The 24,741-nt window shown below is 41.5% G+C and overlaps 1 protein-coding gene across 1 annotated transcript in view; it reads right to left on the bottom strand.

Annotated features, from left to right (window-relative positions):
- atrnl1b (attractin-like 1b) overlaps positions 1-24,741 on the bottom strand; it is a 55,541-nt gene that overhangs the window by 15,958 nt on the left and 14,842 nt on the right. The window contains exons 16-26 of the mRNA XM_072372819.1: positions 24,221-24,434; positions 23,932-24,123; positions 19,407-19,640; positions 18,401-18,538; positions 16,170-16,263; positions 11,645-11,697; positions 10,265-10,359; positions 9,951-10,029; positions 8,306-8,463; positions 4,102-4,163; positions 833-911 (exon numbers count right to left, since the gene is read on the bottom strand). Coding sequence (XP_072228920.1) covers positions 833-911; positions 4,102-4,163; positions 8,306-8,463; positions 9,951-10,029; positions 10,265-10,359; positions 11,645-11,697; positions 16,170-16,263; positions 18,401-18,538; positions 19,407-19,640; positions 23,932-24,123; positions 24,221-24,434 — 1,398 coding nt within the window. The remainder of the gene's footprint in view (positions 1-832; positions 912-4,101; positions 4,164-8,305; positions 8,464-9,950; positions 10,030-10,264; positions 10,360-11,644; positions 11,698-16,169; positions 16,264-18,400; positions 18,539-19,406; positions 19,641-23,931; positions 24,124-24,220; positions 24,435-24,741) is intronic.

The following is a 24,741-nucleotide window of genomic DNA, read 5'->3' as shown; positions in this document are numbered from 1 at the left end:
TAATTTCCACTGCCAATCATCTCATCCTTCCCCCTATTTTACTCCACACATTTCCCAGTCCCATCTTTCATTCCAACACTGAATATTAACGATCCCCTCATCTTATTCATTCACACCATCTCTATTTGCTGCATTCAAATGTTTCTTCCACTGGTCACATAAACTGTCAATGGTCATATAAATGTGAACCAACACTCTTACCTGAATTATTATATTACACGTATCATGATTAAGGAAAGACTTTTGTATCTGCTGCTTTCCTTTCTCTCTCTTTTCCTTTTTGCCCAAGTAGTGGTGAACATTGAGGGCTTTGCTGAATGCACAAACAAAGTCAGTATGGGCAGCAAAGGGGTTGATAAGTAATATCGGCCGTTGCCCTCGAGGCTGATTGTGTAGCATGGTACTGCGTTTGCTTTGTCTTATTTACGCACGGTTTTGCAGATGCATGTCTACTGGTTGTAAATTCTACTGCTACTTGAGGAAAGTGTCAAAAACATCAGCAAAAACATCAAATAAAGTCTGTTTTTATTTGTGACTGTGTTGTTGTTGGTCCTTTAGCTTTGCCCTGCTGTAAATCAAAGAACTTTGTGTCAGAGTGGAGCTGAGAAAACTGGTTGGTTTGTGGTTCAAGCTTCATTTCACTCTACATTAGGTGAAGCGAAGTTTTGTCATACGTAAAATTGGGTACTCTACGACTACGACTTGGGAATTGTCAAGTTTGTTCATCTTTTTGCTGTATTTTGACAGAATAAGACTCAAAAGATAAATGCACACGTTTATCTATTCTCATCATTGAAACCATGTTTATACACGGCATATTTCCGGGACTTACTTCTCTGCGTCGTGACGCCCAGCAGGTCTGTTTGATCTTCCACACCACCGCTGCCACCAGGAGAAGTGACAAAAAGCAACTGCGAAGAAAGAGAAATCATATCTTTCAATAATTTAGTCTTTTTGGTCATTGACTGAAGCAACAACTGAAACAAACAGCTCACTTTATTTTGCACATTTCTCTATTTACACCTTTAAGGGGCAGTTACAAAATGTTAAGTGATCAACACAACATTATCGAAAGTTGCTAACTTCTAAAAACACATGACAGGGAAGGTGATTTGAAGAGGCATCACACCGACATCTCCGCAGACGGAATATTTTGGCCGATTACTTCACTTAATAACCCAAAAGCGCTGCCGTGGTCATTAGTCATGGGAAATCCAGCAAGATCCACGCACGACTGAGATCGAGAAATATGACTGATTGAGAGCTTCCACTTCATTATCCCGGCGACACATGAGAATGTATAGATGATTATGTGCTAAAGAGACATTTGGCAGACTTTAAAGAGCCGATCGGTGGGTGGATGTAGAGTTTTTAAATCAACAAGCACCTAAACGGGTTGATGCTTCTTCTGTCTCTGTATTAATGGTGTGGTTAGCAACTTGCTCCTCAAACATTACAGTTAGGAGGAACGCACGCCTCTAAAAACATGTCTTCATGTCCGTTAATTCTCATTTAAACTGATAAACAAAAACAACATGTAACTCAACTATTCTGTGCACTATTCCTACACAACAATAAAGTGTTTTGAACATTTCTCAGATCATTCTTCAATCTCTGACTTGGAAGAGAATATGACGTTTTTCTTTAGGTCCCGGAACAAACACGACTCCGTGTGGAATTGAAACTAATCCTGCAACATGAGCAGCGAGCTCTCGTCTTTAGAGACATGCCACAAACCTGTAATGGGCTATCGGACATAAGGAGGACGTTCAACGAGGGACACGCAACCGGCTCTGATATCACGGGCCAATATATGTTTGACATGTAACCTTTAGAAAGTCACGTGTGCTGGATCAATTTGGCTAGATGCTTGAAGTTAGTAAAGAAGGTAATAATTTTAAGCTAATACCGCTTTCATACAAGCATTTATGCTATCAGTGAGGTTCTTGCACCTTAATGCCGTGAAAGACAAAAACTGAAAACATCCTCTATTTAGTTATGAATAAGTTGAGCTGCAGAGTAAGAAACAGCTGCTGTGAATTCCTTTTGTGCCCCGAAGCACTAAACTTTCTACCAATGCTCTGTACAAAGTCATTGCATCGTTAGCATTTGTTTTTAATGGTACATGGTCAAATATTCCATATCATCTGTGGCAATTGTGTCCCGCAATGTTTAACATCAAAGAAAATTGACTGAAATGAAACTGAACTGGGCTCTGCAGCTTCGGTTACACAGTGATTTCTGTAACCACAGGGCTACAGTTGCACCAGGGTAGAACAATCAATATCTACCAGTACCTGCTGTCTAGGCTGCTAAACAGATGAAAAAACACAACGTACGAGGCTTATTAAAATAGTAAACGAGAGTTGGAAGACATTTTTTTACCAGTTACTGAAGTGACTTTCAGTAGTTTGTGGTAGTAAAGTTTAAACAAGGGTTAAACAAGGGTTAGGACAATAATTATGATGTGGTGTAATTCAGTAAATCAACTGCACCTTGTAGTTTAATGTATGAAATGGGCAAGATGAGCACTGTCTAAATGCATGTTTCTTTAAACGTTCAACTATGATTAAGCCTCCCATCAGAAGAAAATAAAGGTTAGTTTAATAAATTCTAAAGAGAAAAGAACAGTAGAGCAAGGGTCATGATGTCATGTCTTTACCCTCCTTCTCTCATTCAAGGAGGTCTACAAACCCTGTGGGACAATTTGACATTTTGTCATCAGGCTGATTATGTTTCCTGCAGGTTCATTCCTCTTCAAATCTGCCCACTAACATTTTTTTCCTCAGTTTATGGGTAAATGAGAACTGGACAACAAATATGCAGAAAAGGATAAAACAGAATTAGTATAACCTGCCAAGCAATAGGGGGGGAAAAAAAAGGAAAAGCCAATGCATACTAATGGGAAATGATGCATAAAATTAGGCAGGCAATAGGAACAATCTGTGTGGAAAGCTGGGACTTAATGACGTGGGGGAAAAAAGTTAAGCAAGTCGTGTTTAATGTTACTATGCAAACAAAAAGAGGACAGAGAATTATTGAACTAGGTAGATTCTGCCTGTGACCCCGACAGTGTACGAAACATATGTACCATAAAGCAGAAAACACAAACACAAAAGCATGACGATCAAGCCTCAAGAGTCCACTTTATCGTCCTCTGCAAACAACTCCGTAAGTAGTCAGTAGAGATTAGTGAGTGGGTGGGTGGTTTTGGACACGGCTTCTTTTCAAAACGGCTTCCTGTGCAGATGATGTCAGCAGCTGTCAGACATGTTTCAAATAAGAAAGACGAAAGGAAAAAAAAAAGCTCTGTCCTTCTCCCCTTTCCTCCTGATTTTGGCTATTCATTCTGCAATATGATCAGTTGGAGGCAGGAGATAACCGACTGTCTGACAGCTTTTCTGGAAACTTATTGTGGGATGGGGGTGATGGACGGGTGCCGCGGGCAAAACCTGTTTTCTCGTCCCTCTGTGACACCTACACAGATTATGTTAGCACATACACAACTGTGAGCTAAACACCTTTAAACTCAAATGAATACACAGAAGCTGCACTGCGTTTGGTGTCGAACCTACTGACTGCTCTATGTCAGAGTTTAAAGACACTCAGGACACCCACAGGTGTGGCTTCAGGATTCAGGCCTTCGTGTGGGGCCCAATTCTGCAGTTTTTCTTGGTGACCAACCTCTAAATTGAAGTATGAATTTCTCTTAACACACTCAGGCAGTAATGTGCATTTGAAACCATCTAATGGGATCATTTGAAACAATGATTAAAGACTTCCGTCGCAGCTCTCGAGGTGAAAAATCATTAAGAGCCCTCATACCTTTATCGCCCACACCTTCTCCTTAGATGGCGCTTGCAGGGAAATGTGCACCTATTTAAATTGCTAGTGGATGTTAATTTGCCACTTGAAAAAAAAAAAAAATCATTGCCTCGAAGAGACAAAAAGCACTGACATGTGCTCAGCTTATGAACATGTTTGAGCAACTCAATACGCCCTGAGAGACAGGAGGTTTGATTGATGAAAACTTAGAAAAGTTCAAACAAATGACTGGGCATGCATATTGAGGATATATATTTATGTATCTGAAACACTTACCTGAAAAATGTGACAAAGAACTGGACGAGGTCCATGATACTGTTGTGTTGGGAGAAGGCGATCTATTTGAGGAAAAGAAAAGAAATTAGACAACTCTTCCTTTCTTTTAAACCTTTTCTGTGAATCTGTACATGTGGGTAAAGCTAAAGCAGGTAAGATGGTTAGTCATATTGTGCTGTTTTTGCTTGTCAACCCACATTTCAAGATAAAAAGAAAAAAACATATTGTGAGAAAACATCTACAAATGTCTAAAGGATTCAAGAACACTCAACCTGCCCTCCAAGAACATCCTGTAAATTCTGCCTGAACTCTCCCGCTTGATATGTGACATTGTAAAGGGGTTAATGTGATATGGCGTCCACAATTCAAGTCAGCATTAAGAAACCAAGAGGACCCGTTAAAAGGTCACCGACTCACTGGAGGCCCCGCAACTAAAACGGTCTGTGAAAAAATGTCGGCTTGAATGAATTGGTGCGAGACGAGAGCAAGGGCACCAGTTTGTGGCAGCAGACAACAGAACTCATTGGATCAACTGGATGGATGTGGTGTGACGGAACGGGCCGACCCACGACTTCCCTACTGAATTCCAGCTCGTCAACACTCAGGTCTGGATCCATCTGGACATACTGACGCATATTTTTGATACTGCAGATATCTGCTGAAAAATATTTAAATTATAGCTCTGTAATGAACGTAGCTTTAATTTGAGAGAGCAGTCCCTGTGTTATAGTTATTTATCAAAAAAAAGCAGGTCAAAGGTCAGCTGCTGCCACAAGGAGGCAGGCCATAGGAGCTCTCAATGCAAGCGAAACAGACCATCCTTAGACTGCAAAAACAGAAGAAAAGAAAAAAATAAAGAAGGTAGTGGGGGCATCTAGGCCCAAGTCAACAGTTTGGTATATTCTGAGAAAAAAAGAAGACCACACTGACGAACTCGGCAACATAAGAAGGCCCAGATGCCCCCAGAGGACGGCAGCAACGGATAATTCCAGCATCCTTTGCGTGATACAGAAAAGGCCCATTTTAAACATCCAGCCAAGTGGAGAACACTCTCCAGGAGGAAGGCATATCATTATCAAAGTCTAACAGTCGTATGTTAGATGTTACTAACGTAAACAGACGATTTCATGAGGGCAAATACAGAAGGATTAAACCTCTCAGAAATCTAAAGAGTAGAAAGGCTAGATCAGACTTTACGAAACATCTTAAAAAGAAGAACATCTGTCCAAAGGGGAAATCACAAAAAAGAGGAAGAAACGGTCTTTGGGGTACCTCCATGTGAAGCCAAACTCCAGGCATCTACAATACGGACCGTAAAAGATTCTTGACCAAGAATTTTTAAAATGAGCATTTTATTTTGAACCCGTCTCAGTGGTTTCAGATCTATCTGTACATGAACCTAAACCCATAGATTTTAAACTCGGTCAAAAGCCAACTTACCCAGACTGTTTTTTTATCCTCACAGATTTAAACATTAAACACAGCACATACAAACCAAATGTCGATATAATACAGATGATATCAAACATTGTTATTTCAATGGGAAACGGCACATATAGCCGATTTGTGCATACATGCCAAAAAGGCAGCGTGGCCGGTGAATAATGGGCCAGAGATATGTTTCATCTTCATTAAAGAAGAGATTACACACAGGCTTGGCAGCTAAATTATATATGATGGGCCACATCACAGTGACAAGTCATTATCTGCTATAGATGCTTTGAAGCTATTCTGCCCTGAAAGCATTTAAACACACAAACAGAATGTCTGCAGCTGCATTGTGCCTCTGATTGGCAACATGTAGAGTTGGGTAATAGGGCACAAATTGTGCTTTTAGAGGTGGATTATTCGCGTCATATTCGTTGCTCTGAGTGCTGAATTTAAAAGTGGATTAATCAGATGATTTGAAATGGCCAAAAAGCAGAAACACAGGCGACCGTGGGTAGTTGAAGTGGAAGAGAGGCAGTGATTTATACATGTAGACATTTACAGGTGAGATATATTGTATGCCTGAATTGTACTACTTGATTATAAGCGACTGAGAAGCTACAGAAAACTAAATATTTGGCTTTATCGGTAAAAGGGAGAGAGGAATGTGCATGTTTAGGATGAGACTCCTCACTGTGCTGATGTCCTTCATTGACAACCCCATTACCCTCCCAAACGTCTGCCACCTTTGACTTTTTCTCAACCTTATTAACGAGAAAATGAGAATCGCTGATCTGAAATGAGATGCTCACTGACGTGGCTAACAAGCCACAAAAGCGCAGATGCTTTGCAGGCCTTTTCGTAACCGGGACTTTTCTGCTTTGTGCTTACAAACCAGCTTTTCGCAAGATATGAGCTCTAAGCAATATGTGTAGGGTTAATTTAATTTCAATCCCTTCATCTCAACCAATCAATGGCATCATTTGAGAGCATTCTTCTATCACAAGTGGACTGCCATGGCACAGAGAAGTCCCTTGGATTGCAATTATACTGACAAATGATGATGTCAGAGAAAGATTTCACCTCATGATGGCTCTTTGCTATCTTGATTCACATTTAAATGCTTAGTCTGTGAGCTTGAATCTTAAATATGAAGGCTCCTGAGTGCATTCTCAAATTCTGCCTCATCTCATCCAGGCTTCCACTCTCCGCCCAGCATCATAAAGGCGAGCAAGGAAAGATAGACCTTATCCTGTTACAGGAGCTATTTGCTTTTACAGCTTGGGCTCAGTCCATAATAAGTAAGTGACTGTTGGCTGGGAAATCTAATAGAAAACTATTACCGGGCCACCTCCACAAATGGACTAACCCTAAAGATGTTATTACCCCAAGGTGGTCCACTCATCTACCATGTGGAAAGCTGGGACAGTATATAAAAATCAATATTTGGAAGTGGGATAATTAGCAAAATGGATACAGTGTGCTACTATTAAAAATCCCCATTGTTATCTCACTGTCTCATATTTCTTAGTAAAAGCTTTTGCTTCTTACTAAAATTATTGCCTTTTAGCGGGTTTGTCATTATAAGCGACACCTTACACATGATAAGAATTGGAACACTTTAGTATATCCGAAACACTGTTTTTGCATAACTTTGAATTGGGCGTTTTCATAAATGATGAACATCCATCCTGGACCAGATAAAGCTACACAGATCAAAATCGTGATACTGCCACCACCGTGTCTTACAGGTGGGATACGCTTTGTTTTAACTGCTGCCGTGACATAAAAAAAATTGTGGGATTAATAAAGCATCCATCCATCCATCCATCCATCCATCCATCCATCCATCCATCCATCCATCCATCCATCCATCCATCCATCCATCCCTTCCTCTTTGCTTGTCAGTATGATTTACGACATCAGCATTTGGATCTCCTTTCAAATCTGACGTGCATTCAATCATTGTAAGTGTATCCTGGTGATGGTTTTGTAAACTTTAACAGCCTGATGGGCATGAAAAAAAATGTTTTTTTCCCCCCTTTTTCTTTTTTGTATGAAGTCCTTAGAGATCATATGTTTTCCCAGCCATTCACACATGATTGTCATTGCACTGATTCAACACAGCTGACTGTAATTTTGCCTTAAAATTCAATATTAAGAGAATATTCTGATCGGATCGCTTTTCACAAACGATAAAAGACCAAATGTAGTATTTCTTTATCTGCTTTTGGGATTTGTGTGAAATCTGGTATACTCTATTTCATGTTTCTGAAGATTTGTTGGAAATGTCTGGAGGTTCACAAATTTTGAAATGCCAAATTACGCTTAACGACTTAAATTTCTTAAAACAACTGCCCGAGTCATTTGTATGCGAGTGCATGTGACTTTCAGCTTAGGTATATGTAATAACACTGTTATAGTAGTTAACCTGTCAACCCAACAACAATAAAAGCCCCTGAGTTAATTGTCACTCTGTGCACTGATCAAACTCTCCTTCTCATTACTGAGAAATGTCGCATCGTGCTTCTGCCAATAAAAATAAATAAATAAAAAAAAATAAAAACAGCTGTGCAGCTAATTGTGCCAACAACCATTCATATAATCTGGAATTACAATGAGGAGCAACGGTGAAGTGCTGCAACTCCAAACTCCATCTTTTTAGACCTCTTATACATAACTAGTCCTTGTGTTTTCCTTAAAACTGAGCAATTCAAGCTCGTGGACCACATGGATATTTAAAAGAGTGAGATGAAAGTCCCAAAGCGGATCTTACCTGGATCTTGATGGGCCATGAAAAGTTGCTGACGTACACATAAAAAGTAATGTTGGGGTTGCTTCTAAAGGTGAACTTTTCACAGGAGAAACTGTCTCTGTATTCCTTGATGTTTGTTTTGGACACAATGGGCACCTCCTCACCAGAGATGGTTCCAGCTGTTGGGACAAAGAGTTCATTTTCAGCACAATGCCATTTGGTGCTCAGAAAGCGTATCCATAGAGATGGAGCTGGTTCAGCCGCAACATATCATTATAAACGCATTAATGGATTTATTTAGCAACTCTGAACAACAGGAAAGCACTCAAGTGCAATTATTATTATTTCTTATCTGCATTTAACTTCTTTTCCGCTAACCCAAAACAGTGTGAGGTTTTATTGCGTAATTGCACATACCGATCATATTTTATTCTTAAATGGATGTGGGACAAAAGCACGGCTTTAAAAATGGGCCGACATGCTGCTGACCGCAGGTTATGACATGTTGGAACACTTTCAGCTCTCAAATTCATATCCACACCATCTAAAGCATGTTTGCAACCTAGAATTTTGCATTTAATGTCCGCAGGTGCACCGCAGAAGGGCAACAAAAGTCATTTTTTCTGAAATACTTGTTTGGGTAATGCGAGTGTTTTTATTCATTGGGTGAGTATCACAATGGTATCACAATGGCCACAATTTTTTATACCCATCATGACTTTAAAGTTGTTTGTTTTTCCTTTTTCAGAAAAAAAAAAGGGGGGCTATTTTCCATCAGTCTTAATGTTCCAAGTAATTTCTCATTCTTCCTCATGTCAGTGGGTCCTCATCATTGACATTCCAACCCACGGCTCTGAAACAAAAGCAGTGAAAATGACAGCTTGAGAGCAGCTACGTGAGCAGGTTTATCTTAATTGAAATCACCCCCCCCTTCCCCCACCTAAAGGCGCTTCACGCTCTTGTCGATTGTGAAGAGGCTCCCGTTCCTTTCGGTGACAAAATATCTTTGCGGAGGAAAACGGACCCACACTTCAAATATTAATGACGGTGCTCCAGAAAGGTTAAGGTGGCAGAGAGGGGCAGGTGGGGTTGAATAGTTTTAGTAGCTAAAAAAAAGAAAATAATGTCCGTCTTGTGGGGACGGAGAGAGTGCCAGAGCGACTTGAGAGAAAAGAGAGCAGAAGATAAACGGTGGCGACTTGACGACTGCAGTGTCCTTGGGTGTCTTTTCTCAGGGGGCCAATAATATCTACTCAACAGTGACACAGCGCACACTAAGAAGAGAGAATGGATTACTGTTCATACTTGATGTCTTATACCAACTGACTAAATGAATATTTTAATTAATAGAACATATGAAAAAAAATCTTGGAGTATGATCTTCAGCACCTGCTTTGGTGTCCTCCGTTATATAATTCAGAATCCTAACTCATACTTGTGATTTCAACCATTAAGGTGCTGAAAATGTTTTTGAAAGCCTTAAATGGTACATGTGAGTGAGGAGAGGAAATGAAAACTCAGTCACCAGCAACCTACAGATAACTCAACAGACAAGGCTCCCACAAAACATGCTTCAAGTAATCCGATTATTACTAATACGATTGGAATCGATGTCCAGAGCCTTGGATATTGTTCAGTAATACTGCAAAATGATTCAAACTATTACCTGTGGATCCCACTGACCACGTGATGTTGAGGTTAAAGTTGTTCGATGCATTGATGGACATGTCCAAGTTCTTGTTTGCCTTTAAGAAAAGAACACAAACGCGACATCGGTGTGGATGAATATAAATAAAAGTACACAGAAAATACTGTGATAATGTAAGGAGGTTATAAAATTTAGCTTTTTGTGGCAATTTAAAAATTTTACTTTCTACTGATCAAAAATGAACAACCAGTCAGCGAGTATAATCATGAAATGAAACTGCTCTGCAAATGAAAGCGGTTTACGGCCGATGGATGCAAGTTGTCAAGAGTTACCTGCTCAGGGGAGGCCATGAAGTTAATGGCAGTGTAGTGATTATCATCTTCTTGGATGAGGCTAAATGTGAACTGGTAGTCGATCAGGAGATTGTCTATCAAGAAAATCAGACAGGAAAAACAGGACTTAAATATCTTGTGACACTTTGTGCATAGTACTCCAGATGCTTTTGGCCCGACACATACTTCCCTTTGGATCAGCAGTACCTACAGCTTCCCATAGATGGGCATTAAATCACTCTGCACTACATTGTAAAGGTGTGGATAACAGAGACTCTCCAGCAAATTCCTTCTTTAAAATGAGCATCACTGTTCTTCTGCTGCTCCTAGCCTTCTCTGCTTCATATGGTTTGGTTTTATTTGGTTTTTTGATTGTTGTGCTCAATCCACACAGTTACAAACATTTGGGCTGCATGTTGTCAGCCACAAAGGGAACCCATGGACTCTCACAGATGAGTGCTGGATGTAAAAATTTAAGCCAAACAAGCAGATCAGATGCAAGTACTGTCATACAATTTTACATTCATTTTTACAATGCCGCAGAAATACTGGCTGCTGAACTAGCCGACAGAAACATTTAGGCCAGAAGTGGGTCTGTAAGGTCATCTGTGGGTTGAATGCCACGTGAGGATCAATACCACTAACTGTTATTGATAGTAATAGTTCCTGGTTTTGCATAAACGAGGTTCCAGAGGTGTCCGGAGTTTGAAACAAGCCTCAGGCTTCTAGCTTCCTGTGTTCCTCTCACTGAGCCTGTTGTCGGGTGGTGGCATTTGAGAGGGGACAAAACCTTGGCAAAGGCTGTGTTGTCAGTAGCAGAGAGCTGAGAGGCAGATAACAAATCACTAAGTACTGCAGCACCGTGAAGGACACCGCATCATGCAAATAAACACAAAGCACAAACATCCGAATGTACAGTATGTGGAGCCAAACCTTAGAGCTCCATGTCAGCTTTATGTAAACCTCTGATGTCTCGCGCTTTGAAGGATTTCTTTTTACCTACAAGTCACGCTATCATTTACTCGACTTTCTAAATGGATTAATGAGTAGATGCGTGATTGAGTGAGTGGACAAGTGGAGAATTTTTTTTACTCCTCCGTCTCTTTGATTAGCTCAATCACTCACTCCCTCTGATGCACTTGACATTTTCACGACAAGTCATTCTGTCACCGAACAAGCGCCCCTGGTGCCAAAGCGCTAAGATGCTCCATCTGCCCTGAGAGGAAGAGTGCAAGTGGAGGAGTGGAAAGAGAAAGAGAAAGAAAAAAAAAATAGCCAATAATAATCAAAGAGGCGTTTGTCTGCGTCTCTGTGTGCGTGCGTGTGAGCGCAGATGAGCTGTTGCTTCAGAAAGTAGCTGTCCAGCGGAGAATTACTCACAGTAACAGGTTCCTCTGAGTGGATTGCCAAGGTAACGGTTTTCTGAGTCACATCTGCAGTGAAGAAAACAGAGAGGAGAGAACAACATGAAGATGAGTGTTAACAGACCGAGAGTAAAAATGCCTCTTATCAGGTGCTGTGTGTGCCAAAGTGCCAGCGCATTAGCGCCTGCTGTTGGCGCTTCATCAAGACTCTTACTTCTGACAAAGAGGAAGCCTCGTGATAGCTGGTAAAAGTTCGTTTGCTTTTTAGCTTACTAAAGCGACGCGCTGAAATTAAACTTTTCCCTCCACCTGATCAGAGAGAACAAATCGTGTGTGTGTTATTTAGTGGAGGACAGCCTGAAAGCTCGCCCGGTATGGACTGCACCGCAGTGACTCGCATTCTCTGTCGTTCATATACAAACATACTGACAAGGCACACAGCAGCTTGGATAACAACACAGCCAGATGGAGAGTAGCTGCAGTCCCTGGTAAAGATGCAATTACGCACTTATATTTCTAAAGTGAGAGTCTTAAACAAGCTTTTCCTGCACATTTGCTTAACTAAAGAATTCAAATAGGTTTCTATGGTCTTCATAAGTCTTCTTAAACAACTGCAGTGTGACAGAGCAAGGACCTTTGCATATAACAGAAATGTGGCATCAGCCAAAACAGACAAGTGCCTGGTAAAATAAATAGTTAACATGAGTGCAATCAACTGTTCTGAGAATATGTGCGTGCATGACTTGTTAAATCTCGTCTCTTAAACTTTTATGTGGTCAAATGTCAACAATCCACTCCGAGTTGCTCGGTCGTCCCTCCTCGGTTTCTCTACTTGCTAAACCGGGTGACTAATATCACACATGCGCTGGAATGTGCAAAGAAAGTGAAAAATGTCAAGGCAATTCAAACCTTAGACGTTTATCATCGCACTAATTGTGTTTCACAGTCATTTTATCTTACAGACAACCAATTAAACTTGTTAGAATGCGAATATCAGAGGTGCTGTTGATAAGTTGGAGAGGACGGTGAAAGGGGAGGGAGGCAGACCGAGAGACATGAACGCCACTGAGGGGGAGGTGGCTGTTAGTGATGCAACATCAGACAGGGGATGACTCTGACTCTAAAAATAAGTCAGGATTTGTTGCTGTCAAAAATCGGCCGGTTGAGGGTGGAGGTAATGCATCTGACGCGCACCGTCCACATCATAAGAGCCAAAACCCTCAAAATGTGGCATGGCATTAAAAGAGAGAAGAGAAAAAATATATATAATAATAATAATTCAAACCACGACCAACGGCTGCGTTTATTAATTAGAAAACAGCTGCTGACTTTCCAGAGACACAGAATACAGCAACAATACCAACTGACCAAATCAAGATGGATGTTAAACTTCATATTTAACCAACAAAATCCTAAAGAACATGGATCAATGCACCGAATGACCTAATAGGGGCAAGACACAAAGCTGTGGAGGGGCAAACTCTGCTGTACTCCGTTTTATGTTAAACAAGCAAGGACAGGGTAGAGTGCTCTTTCGCCACGGTACAGAGGACAGAGGACAAATGCCGCCACAGGCTTTGGAACCTCGCAGAGCATCGCTCTTGGAGTATTTCAACAGCCTGGCATTTGGAAGGGGGCAAAACAAAAGTACCTGCACACTCATCTGTATAATGCTGCTCCTCTGCACTGTATCTTAATATAATCTACACCTTCATGCATGTGTGCACACATCTACCCTTCAGGCAGTCCCCCCCCCCACTGTATCTTAATTTGATCTACACTCGGCTTGAACCCGTGCCTGTGCACTCTCTATAAAACACCCAACAAACAAAGGAGATGTGCTGTGAACCTATACGGTATCAGGCTGGCCGCACCAGGCGCTGCCTTCCAGACCCCGTTACCTGCTGCATAGGAAGTTTTCTGGCTAACAATGGGCATCCAAATGAGCACTGGGGAAGAAATACCTCCATCGCTTTTCATGTTGGACTCACCGCTGTGACGCAGCAAATTAGTTTTTCTTCGAACAATTATTATTGTGCGCCAATGCACCCTTTATTTCATTAGTGCAAGTATTACTGCGAGGTCCTAATGGCATCGGTGGCCGCAGTGCAAGAGCCTGTAAAGGTTAGTATGAGCGCAGTTGTGTGTAGAAGTGAAGATAACACTAGATGTCACGAAACCTGACACACACTTTACAGAAAAAGGGAAAAGCAAACACCAAACATTTAATGGTAGTAACTAGACTCCCCTTCACAGGTTCCTTGTTCGATGTCACATTCCATAGAACTGTAAAAATGCATTTTACACTCTAAACACACTCTGAAGCCTTACATGATTATAGGCCAGAAATGGGATCCTATTCTGATACTCGACGCTGTTTCTATAAAGTAGAAAATTAAGGGTTTGTATCAACTTTGGCCACCTGCTTTCCCCCCCCCCCCGAGCTGATCAACACCACCCTGCACTGCATTCCATCTGGAGCAGAAATCAATGTGACATTTTTGTCAATTGTGTTACGTGTAATATATTTACTCTCAGAGTTGAAAGAAACCACTGAAGATTTACGGAGAACTCGCTTTCCTTCCACTCATTTTTCTCTATTCCCTTAGTTTCTTTCTCAGTCCCATTGCTGTGTTCTTGAACTTTTAAAGCGTGTGGGGAAGGTGCCCTTTGGCATATTTGTTCATCTATTCCTTGTGGAGAATACGGATGCATTTGAAAACAAAAACGTTGCAGGGAATATTAATAATAACGATAAATGAATAATTGGATCATTTCTGTTTGGAGGTCTACCAGAACAGCTTTACGTTATTTAATTTATTACATACTTTCCAAAAAAGCCAAGCGTACTCGTACTCCGACAAAGAGCGAGGCCACTTGCTTATTCTGTTCTTGAGGAAATAAGCGAGACATTATGCAAATGGGCACTTTAAGGGCGTCGTGATTATGTCTGATCCCATTGGTGACAGAAGTCATCTTATTATATACAGTGAGGAGAAGTCTCAAGTGAATCAGTTACAAGTGAAATCTTATTTAATGACAAATTATTTTTCTATCTCAAGCACTGAAATAAATTCAAATATAGTGTGAGACACGTGTGGATAAACTGCGTGACTGAGCATCCAGACATGTTAAAGCCAGAGTACAGCGAGAGTGAAAAAGTGATTTTATTCTGAGCACATATTGTTGGCTGATTCTATAGGAAAAGAGATAATAGAGGGGGAAAAACCATTTCATTGTGTGTGGGTGTAGGAATGTGTGTTTAGCGTTGTCAGTGACCTCCATAACTCTTCCTGCATTACTGGTATTAAAAACAAAGTGCACTCTGTTTATAACGGAGAAAAGAGACAGTTAAGAGAAAATGGTCCTCCTACACAGCTGGAATCCACCAAGTCAGCAGAAATCAGCCTGGAGGTAGGTTTTGTGGTCGATAACGCCAACTGACCCTTCCCTGTTTCTACCCCCCCTACCCAAATCATCGGGATCTGCAGCACATCCAAGGCTCCACATGAGAGGAAATCTGACACCAATGCTCAAAACTGTTTCATAAAAAACGTGAATCGCTGCAGCTGATTAATCATAAAATCATTAAGCCCATCACAAAAATCAAAAACAAGATAAGTTCATTTATGTGTCGCATACATGCGGTCGCGTTTGTCTGATCCGTCGATGGCAGCATTCTGAATAAGCTATCATTGGCTAACAAAAAAAAATGAAATAGACAAAATCTATTGTTTCTGGGGTAGAAAAAAATCTTAATCCAATATATTCACCGTTTGTTAAAAAGGTTAGCACTCGTCGAAAACAACAGATTTGATGACAACACATTAAAAGACAACACATTCTCTGATCTGCGGCTAAATTGTGACATTAATCTTCAGGCCGCCTGTGTCAGACTACTAGCAGGAGGCCAGGACCTCATTCAAATTTCTAGGGTGAGTTTACAATTCAGATTTGTAACAGCGGCTCTGTTTCGCATCCACAGCAGACGGATCATAACTATCCAGAATTTGCATTAATGATATTCAGCTTTTTGGAGAAAAAAAAGAAAAGCACTCAACAGCTCCAGTAAGAACTTAGAACAGCCTCACGCTCTCCATGATCCCAAGTGATGACTGACCCGATGATGAATTGACTGACATCCTGTTAAGTGATGAATGTCTGTGGGAACATCGTCTGCACATTGTCTTTGAGGCAAACGGAGTGCTTATAAATTATATGATCATTTGGAAAAAAAAAAGAGTCAAGTGCAAGATGTGGAAGTCAACAGCTCCCAAAATTACTGAACTGAGAAGAGACACAATTACGATGCAGTCAGGTTAATGTGAGGTAAAAAGCCGACAGCGAGTTCAATGAGCAGACAATTCTTTTTTCCTTCACTGAATTGTAATGCGATGAGGTCAATGAAAAGATAAACCATTAAATGTTTTCGTTATGTCCCGAGTGTAACATCTTATGCCTGGGAATGGGATTATTTTATAAAACCTACAAGACTGCAGTGTCTTGGATCGTGTGTGAGAGAATGTTGTAATCATACTCACAGCTGGCACTGGTCTCCTTTGATCCCCTTGGTGGTGCAGAAGCACTTGCCAGTTAACACCTGGCATACATTTGCATGACCATTGCACTTACAAGCTGGAACGGGCGACAAGCACAGATGGAGAGAAGATTGGTAAGAGAAAGGGTCGCAAAAAGGAGAACACAGGTGCAAAGACATTATTGATTAGAATGACATACAGCCCAACGTACGGACATGTGACCAGTTAGTCATGACAAACCTAAGTTTAAACATTTGAGTTGAAGGCCACCTGAGGGCACAATAAGTCCTTCAACTCCCATAACATGTGCCCCAACAATTATTCTCCCGCTTTAAGGACTAGGATGGCAGTTTCCCACGGCTGGTGGTGTTTGTGCTAAGCTGGGCCACAAAGATCCCCTCTGCTGCACCAAAGGCATACAGCGGAAATTGATATTGATCTGGATGAGATGGTAAACAACTGAATTTCCCAAAAGATTGGCTGAACTTCAAAGATCTAATACTAGATCCCCCCCACCACCACCACAAGACAGGAGGCTACAATACCCAGCAGGTATGTGTGAGTGTGAAATGTACAAAGTGCAGGAAAACGTGTGAAAAATGAGTGAACTTGCTGCTGAAGTGCTTCTACTGTGTCAGCCTTTCAGGTTTCGCATTTGAAGGATTTAAAAAAAAAAAAGAGAAAAAAAAGGCCTCTTTCCTTCAGTTCACCAAGTGTCAAACAATGGGAACGTGCCTCCCTGAAAGACCACTGGACCTTCTAACTCTCTCTCAGATTATGCATCTTAATATTTTAGGTGACTGAAATCCTTTTCACCATGTTCCCTCACAACAGCCCTCTTTAATGCATTCCCACTTGACATAAAACAAACACCAGAGGCTATTCTTACACTTCAAATTAATTCATAGATGCATTACAACACACGGCATAATGACTTATAATGGTCCCTGTCCCCTGGCCCTAAGGACTGAGAAGGATACTCATAGGTGCTCACCTGTTTAGTTTCACTTTACAGGTTATGACTATAGCCTACGTGTTAACAATTGGTGTCTGAAAACATAGAGCTCCCACGTCTGCCTGCGTCTGAGTGTGGGCGACTCCAATTTCTGGCAAATCAAACGTCAGCCGACATGTCATTTCTCAGGAATGCTATTCATGTCTCATAAGGGAAGACAGCAGGTAAATCTGCTCCTGAAGGGGAACCTGTATCACCCGCCTTCAGTCAACCAGCAAATTCACTCAATAGAGAGACACTCACACGGTCATCAGATACTAATGCTGTCACTTTGTGTTTGATTTAACGCCCTCTCCTTTGCTGTGCTTGCAACCAGTTTCCACATTACATTCAGCAGGCATTAACGCGCCTGTGCTTTTGAAAACAGGAGTCCTGGATAAATTATGGGTTGCACTCACTTGAGAGAATGCATTCAGCTTTAGGGCGAGAGACTGAGAAAATGGAATATAAGTGTCACATCGTGTCCGATTCAAACCGAAAACGCAAAAAGCGAACGCAACACGTAAAACAACACGTGGAAATGTGTAAAACAGTGACAATACCGAGCTGCATCTGTTGAAATTTGTACCAAATTTCCCTGGAAGGAAAAAAAAAAAAGCTCTGGAGCTCTTGCTGAGTATTCACCTCTTAAAACTAAATCGAGATCAGTGGTGCGCGCTTATTTCTTTTTACCAACAAGGCTTCACCTGCCGCTCCCACAGTGCACCACACACTGTATGTTCTAAAGGTTTTGCTTTGTTTTGGGTTTATTTTTGGGGGGTGGGGGCTTGCAACTGAGAGTCAACAAAAATAAATGCACCCCTCTAATAATCGTTTCTCTTTCAACACTTTAACAATCTTCTTAAAAAATTAAAAAATAAAAATCAACACTTAAATCGGGTAGAACAGTCAAAATGTCAAATGTCTAGTTCAAACCAACACACTTCAGGTTATGACACAGCATCTGTCAGTAAAACATGCTGCTCAGTATTCAGGTAGGGTCATATTCATCGAAAAGCTTCATCATCATTTACACAAAAAGTCCAAAAACAAGACAGATATGGTAATGAATAATGTCGGTTTCCTGCACTGAAAGCAAGTACAGATGATGGGGAAGAGGTCACGGGGGTAAGGGGTTAAACTGCATCGGTTGACTGCCTCGCCAAAACAACAACAAGTGCATCCATTAGGTCTCATGTGTGCAGAATAACTAATATCTGAAGCGATGGCATTTGCTCACCCTGGCATTTGCCACCGTTGGTTGGGTCTCCATGGTAACCAGACATGCAGGTCTCGCAGTGAGGCCCGGTGGTAAGGTTATGGCACTGCTCACACACACTGCCGTTCACACACGTGCTGTGGCCATTGCACTGACAAGCTGGGAAGGAAGCAGAGAGGGTGGTTGGATTAATGCAACTGCAAGGTCAGGCTTTATCGCGCGGCTTTGACTTTCCGCAGCTGCCTTTAACTTTGTGAGTAAGAAATACGTGAATGAGGGAAAAAAAAAATCAGAGAAAAGATTGCTCTTTTGTTTCACTGCTTTGCATTGCATCTGCATGAATGTCATTAAATTATCTCAACATGATGTTAGACCTATAGTTCTTGTTATTGTTTCCCAGAAGAGACCCATTAGAGCTGCCAGCAGCTTGCGTCTGCCGTGTCATATTAATTATTGTTTAATCAGTCCAGCTCTTTAAAAATCATTTTATGGCAACAACTTTTAATTAGCCTGAATTAAATCTCCAAATGGAAAAACATTTGCAAATTAGCATTGTTTGTATTGATTTTCCCGCTAAAGTTGTTGAAGTCCACAGCACCTTTGACGATCATTACAAATGTCCAACCTCTTAACCCCCCCCCCATTGTTTTTATGAGAAGCTCTGCATCTGAAAAGAAAATGTAAACTAGGATAAGTAGAAAAAAATCAGAGACACAAAAGAGTAACTTATTTAAATAATCTGTACCAATGAACCCCTAAACGCTCGTCACATGACTACTGGAAACGAGCACATTATCATCCAACATAATGTGGCTGTGTGGACCGATAAAATGGTGAACTAGTATAAGGTTGCACGGAGTCCTCGGGGAGGGATTAGATGCACTGAGAAGCTGAAACGGGAATCCAGGCTAAGAACATCTTTCCAAACTCCTCAACGGTCAATATCCAACAGCAACCTCTCACATAGACACACATGCAACACATGATCTGTAATTTTAGGAAGGTGGCCAGGAAGTTTATCACTCACCAGGACAGTGAATGAAGGCCCACTCGAAGCCTTTGTCCTTTGGGCAGCTGCCTGGCTCCAGGCTCATGTCATGAGACTGGCTCTGCTGACCCTGTTTCGCCAGCCTCTTCATGGGTCCCCGGTAGGAACCCTCCATGCACAGCCCCTTTCCCGTGTTGCTCGGATCTCCACACCAGCCACACTCGGGCTGCTCCAAACACTGGGAACAGGTCCGCAGTCCTGAGCAGTTCTGGGCTAAAGGAGAAAAGAAGTGCTTTTAGCTCATTGCTCAAACACCTTTCCAGACTCTTCGCTGACAGTCTCAATACCTAAGCTTGTTAGTTTGTTTGTATTTATTCATAAAGTCATCATTTGTCTAATTCTTTTTAACTTTCCGGTTATTTACCACAATAGCGTTTGACACAAATAGACACATAAACAACTCGGCAGCAACAATAGCAAAAGCTCATTGTTGCAGCAAGCAAAATCCTCCCTGCAGGATTCTATATTCTCATCCCTTACAGAGGCTGCAGATTAAGGCGGCTTAATGTGCTGTACACTAAGACACAAACTGGTTATCTAGAGCGGTGTCAAGCCAACAGATCTGAATGAAGATAAGAGAATACAAGCATTTAACAGTTAATGGCGGCAGGGAATGAGCGATAACGTACCAGGGAAAGCAGAAAAAGTTTGTGATTCGAGCACAAACTTTCACAGAAGGATTTAATGCACCGTGTGAAGTGACACCTCCTTCAACCTTCACAAACCCAAGGGAGCAATACAGTTTTGTCAGCTGAAGGGATGAACTTTAAGGCCACTAAATTGCTTGACAAGTTTTCCGAGCGACCACTCGCCTGCCAGACAGACACTTCAGCGGAGAAAATGCCAGCACCATCTTATAGGAGACAAACAGTGAGTGCTTTTACCTCGGTTTATGTCAAACAAATCTCCAGCTATCCTGCTAATGGATGTGAAACCATGACAACACAAGAGCAATCAGCGCAAAGTAAAGCCATTTAAGTTTGTTTCAACGACAGGCCATGAGTGGTGAGTTTCTGTGGAAAATACAAGTCTCTCATCTTTCCTGAATGGATTTCCAACAACTACATCTGATGGTTAGATGTGTTGGACACATTGGAAGGTGATTAGGACTACAAGTTCTCTGTCTCGAGCTGAATCCGTCAAAAATACTGGCACGATGGAATCAGCCGATTACAGCTTTGAGGTAAATATGCTTTTAGTTTTTATTTGTAGTTGTAAATCACTCTGAAATATTACTCAATTTCAGGATGATCGAATTGTATAAGATCAGCTCGTTGCAAATCTACTTTACTGTCCCGCCTCGGCCTGAAAAATTATTCACACTCCTCAAAATGATTCTTCCCGGATGTCACAGAGACTGCGGCGATAAGTCATCAATGCGAGACCGAAATAAACAGTTCTGTGGGGAAAGCCGCACAACTGTCCTCTAAAAAGGACCCCGACACATGACAAATGCGGTTTCTAATGAACAAGAATCCTTGTAAATCAGTAGGTTAACGCCTTTAAATGTAGCTGCTACAGCAGCTTCCATTAAGTGGAACATTTTTGTACAGAAATAGATTTTTTTTTGTGTGTCCTTTAGAAAAATATGGAATCCAGCAAAATAAGGTCAAATATAAGGTATCATTATTATTGTCATTTTCAAGCATCTTAATTTCCCTCCTGTGTGAAATAGCAAACAAGTTGTAAGCATTTAATTTAAGATAACACATCAAATCTGCTAACAAATATCTGGTTTTGATATCAATTTAATTATTGAATCTGCTGATTGTTCCATGTTGTTACATACTGTGTAGTTTTAAATAAAAAATTCCATTATAAACTCTCAGATCGAAAGATGCTTTCATCAGACCACTGATAGTTTTCCCCTTTAAAATCTTTTTTGTCGTTTTCAGCTAATCTATGCTATCAAAAATAGCTCAATTCACAAATAACATAACATGACAAATCGCAGGCCGCAAACGGAGCTCATGGTGGCTGATCGGTATTGACAAATCCCGCTTTCTGCAACCTGTTATCAGTAAATTAGCCTTAAAAGAAAAAAAAAAACAGATCGAAGCACCATTACTACATTTACACGGTATAACACAAGAGGCAGGAAAGCCTCACATTCGAATGCAGAGAACCTGGAATATATGTCACCTTTTCTTGAAATCACCAGCTGTACATTGGTGTGGGGAACATACAGACCTGACCAAGAGAGGGAAATACCATCAAAGTGAAAGGGACCCAGTCTTGCATGTTTGAAATTCTGTCTACACTAAAAACAACTTGAGGGGGTTTTGTGTTTTTTTTCTTTAACCACCACGAAGAAACAGATAACCACGTGTTTATTTTGGCTATTTAAAACTGGAAAGTTATGGCTGCCCAGGCAGTGAAGATACATTTAATAGAAATGTCAGTAACAGAAAGTTCAACCCCACAGCGAGGCATCTCTCAGCAGCTAACATAATAACTACTTGTCCGAGCTCAGATCTCTTTTGCCACTGACGGCATCAAATATAAACAGCCCTTTGGAACCTCCCTGCAGGCAATTCCACGGCAGGATATATTTTCCTGGGTTTGTGGCTTTAAACGCATCTGTGCCCTACGCTCAGCCTAAAGCACACGTCCATTGACACTCAACTAAAAAGAGGTGTGAAAATTCAAAACTTAAGTGGTGATTGAAGCCGTTCTTGTCCCGTGTAAACAGAGCGAAGAAAAAAAAAAAAGAAGAAAATACAAAGAGAATTTACGGAACAACCTTTCCTGTCCTTCACGCCAACGGAGACTAATTCGTCAAGACGAATATCCACCGTGAGCCGAATCTCTGCGTTACCCAACACCAGCAGACACAAATGAATTACAGCACTCTCGGGCTCCCTAAATTTGTTACCCGCTAAACTGATCTGAGATGTTTTCACAATGTGACACAACCGTGGGGATAATTCATACATCACAGCGGCACAGCGGCATGATCCTGAGCGACGACGTCGACCTTCAGGTGAAGGAGCTCCCCAATCAACTTACTGCAGGGCGAGAAGCACGCTTTCACTTTGGTATGCGTCCAATACGTGATCACAATCGGTGCCTTTATTTTTGCAGCTCCGTGTGCGTTCAATGTGCACGTCAGATGGTATTCTGGCCTTAAACACATCTTTATGTTCTTACCCGACATATTCCTCAACCACATTCCAAAGTGGCCACATTTCGCAAAGAGAGACAGTAAGAGAGAGTCACTATAACATCTGTCAAAATGATGATTTTCTGCTGCTTCCCGAGCAAAACTACGTGTTACCTTGTTAAAAACAATACCTCAATTACAATAACCGCAGCGCCGTGCAAGCCATTTTGCAGTCTGAGGAAACCCGAATGAAAGCTAATGCTGCTCCAGCAAGTATTCCAGCATTTCATTCATCTTAAGTTTATGACAGTGTTGCTACTTTGGAGCTCAGGCCACTGCCACCTCAACTCCTCCACTTAGCTCTCAGCCATAAAAGCCCTTTCATGCTCACAGAAGGAAAAACATCGCAAGCAAATTTTCTGTCCATACTCACAGATAACGGCGCAGTCAAGCAGATGCTGAAAACTTTGTGCTGAGAGATTTCATTTCAGAACAAGAAAATTGATCAGAAATCGGCAAGGGGATTGATAAAGAATCAGCCCCTTGAGCAGAACAGATAATGGGGTTTTGGGATGAGGAAAAACGTATCGACTCCAATCCCCTCGTGCAACAGTAAAGTGTGCAGGGGAAAAAAAGGCATTACAATGTGCGAAAAATGTTTCTACAGACTTTTTAGTTTTCCTCTGATTTGTTTTTTTTTTTCCCCAAATGGCCATAAACCTTTTGTTTTTTTGTTTTTTTTCTAACGTTGGGAATCTCGTGATGGTTAAGACAAATGTGTGGATGCAACAGGAGATGAACTGAGTAAATATCAAAGTCGTACATGTGGTGCTTAGTGTGTTAGGATGACGCTGATGTACGAAGTTTAAGCACCAGCTTCACTTTATTTCTGGTACTCGCGAAAGGGAGACTTTAAGTCAGAGCATGTCATCAAAAGATAAAACCATGTAAGCACAAAATGCAAAAAAAAAAACTGAAACAAAAGCATTTAGTTTAACATTAAATGTGGAAATACCTCCTTGTGCCTCCTCCTCATTCACTTGCAGCCGCTGTCCATTGATGCAAGACCACTTAAAGTCAACTAATAGTAAAGAGCCCATCTATAGCTCAGTCAGCAGGGAAATCTAGCAGTTGGGCGTGAGATTATATGCAAAACTAATTGGCCATTAAAAGCCAAAAACAGCTTCCAAAGTCAGTCACAGGACACTAATACGATTTTCCCTCTGAATCAAACGCATTCCACTTTAAGCCGTTTTCCTTCCCCAACCTCTTTCCTCTTCGTGATGACTATCGACTACTTACAGAAGCCAGTCTAGGAGAGCTCATCGTCTGCCACCTTAACGCCAGACAACAGACATCCAAGAAGCCTCGTCTAGAGTAGGTTCAGTGAAAGACACTTACCCACACAATCTGAAGTCTGCCACTCCAGACACTGGCCATAGGGGAAGGAGATGACATATGCGGTGGAGTCCACACAGCGCTGCGTGCTGCCACACCACATGCACTCCATGGCCTGGCTGGTACAGTTGGCACAGTTGGTGTGTAGCGAGCAAGGCTTCTTGCAAGATGGCCGGGTACTCTGATTGGGGTTTCCTGCAAGGAACACGGAAAGAAAAGGACGTAAAAACAAAAAAAACCTTCTCAAACGATAAACACTCTTAGGTCGTGTGAGGCTGCATGTGTGTCTCACCTGTAGCTTTCTCACAGATGAGGCCATGAGCAGTAGCAGTGCATGGATTGGCCCTCAGCCCCGACACCTGCGGCTTCTCCAGGTACGCGCAAAAACCAGAGTCGCTGGGCTCGCCGGGTAGCCAGCGCAAGCTGCTGTTGGTGAAGGGAGACATGTCTTCCCAGCCCCAGTATGACACATTGATCTTCCGAAGGCCAACCCAGGGAGACAGCCGCTGTGGGAACACGGCAAATGTCACCGAGTATTCAAATGTACGACAAAATGACATAAGCGTGCTTTCCATTTTGTTATGTCACGGCATGTTATGAAAAAAATAAATAAATAAAGTTACATTTACACCAAAAAAAAAACCAAAGATCCCATTAAAAGTCTGCTAAAAATAATTTCACAGATATGATTACTTATTTGCCTTCGGGATGCAACTTTTAATAAAACGGAAAAAATGATGCGGAATGACACGTCGAGGCTCTGTTTGGAGCAAACAACCGAGTTTAAACCAAGCAGACTGACGGCAAATTATA

The sequence above is a fragment of the Leuresthes tenuis genome, unplaced genomic scaffold, assembly GCF_036924035.1.
Source record: "Leuresthes tenuis unplaced genomic scaffold, fLeuTen1.0.hap1 SCAF_20, whole genome shotgun sequence".
Classification (NCBI taxonomy): Eukaryota; Metazoa; Chordata; class Actinopteri; order Atheriniformes; family Atherinopsidae; genus Leuresthes; species Leuresthes tenuis.
This window is presented reverse-complemented; position numbering and strand designations above follow the sequence as displayed.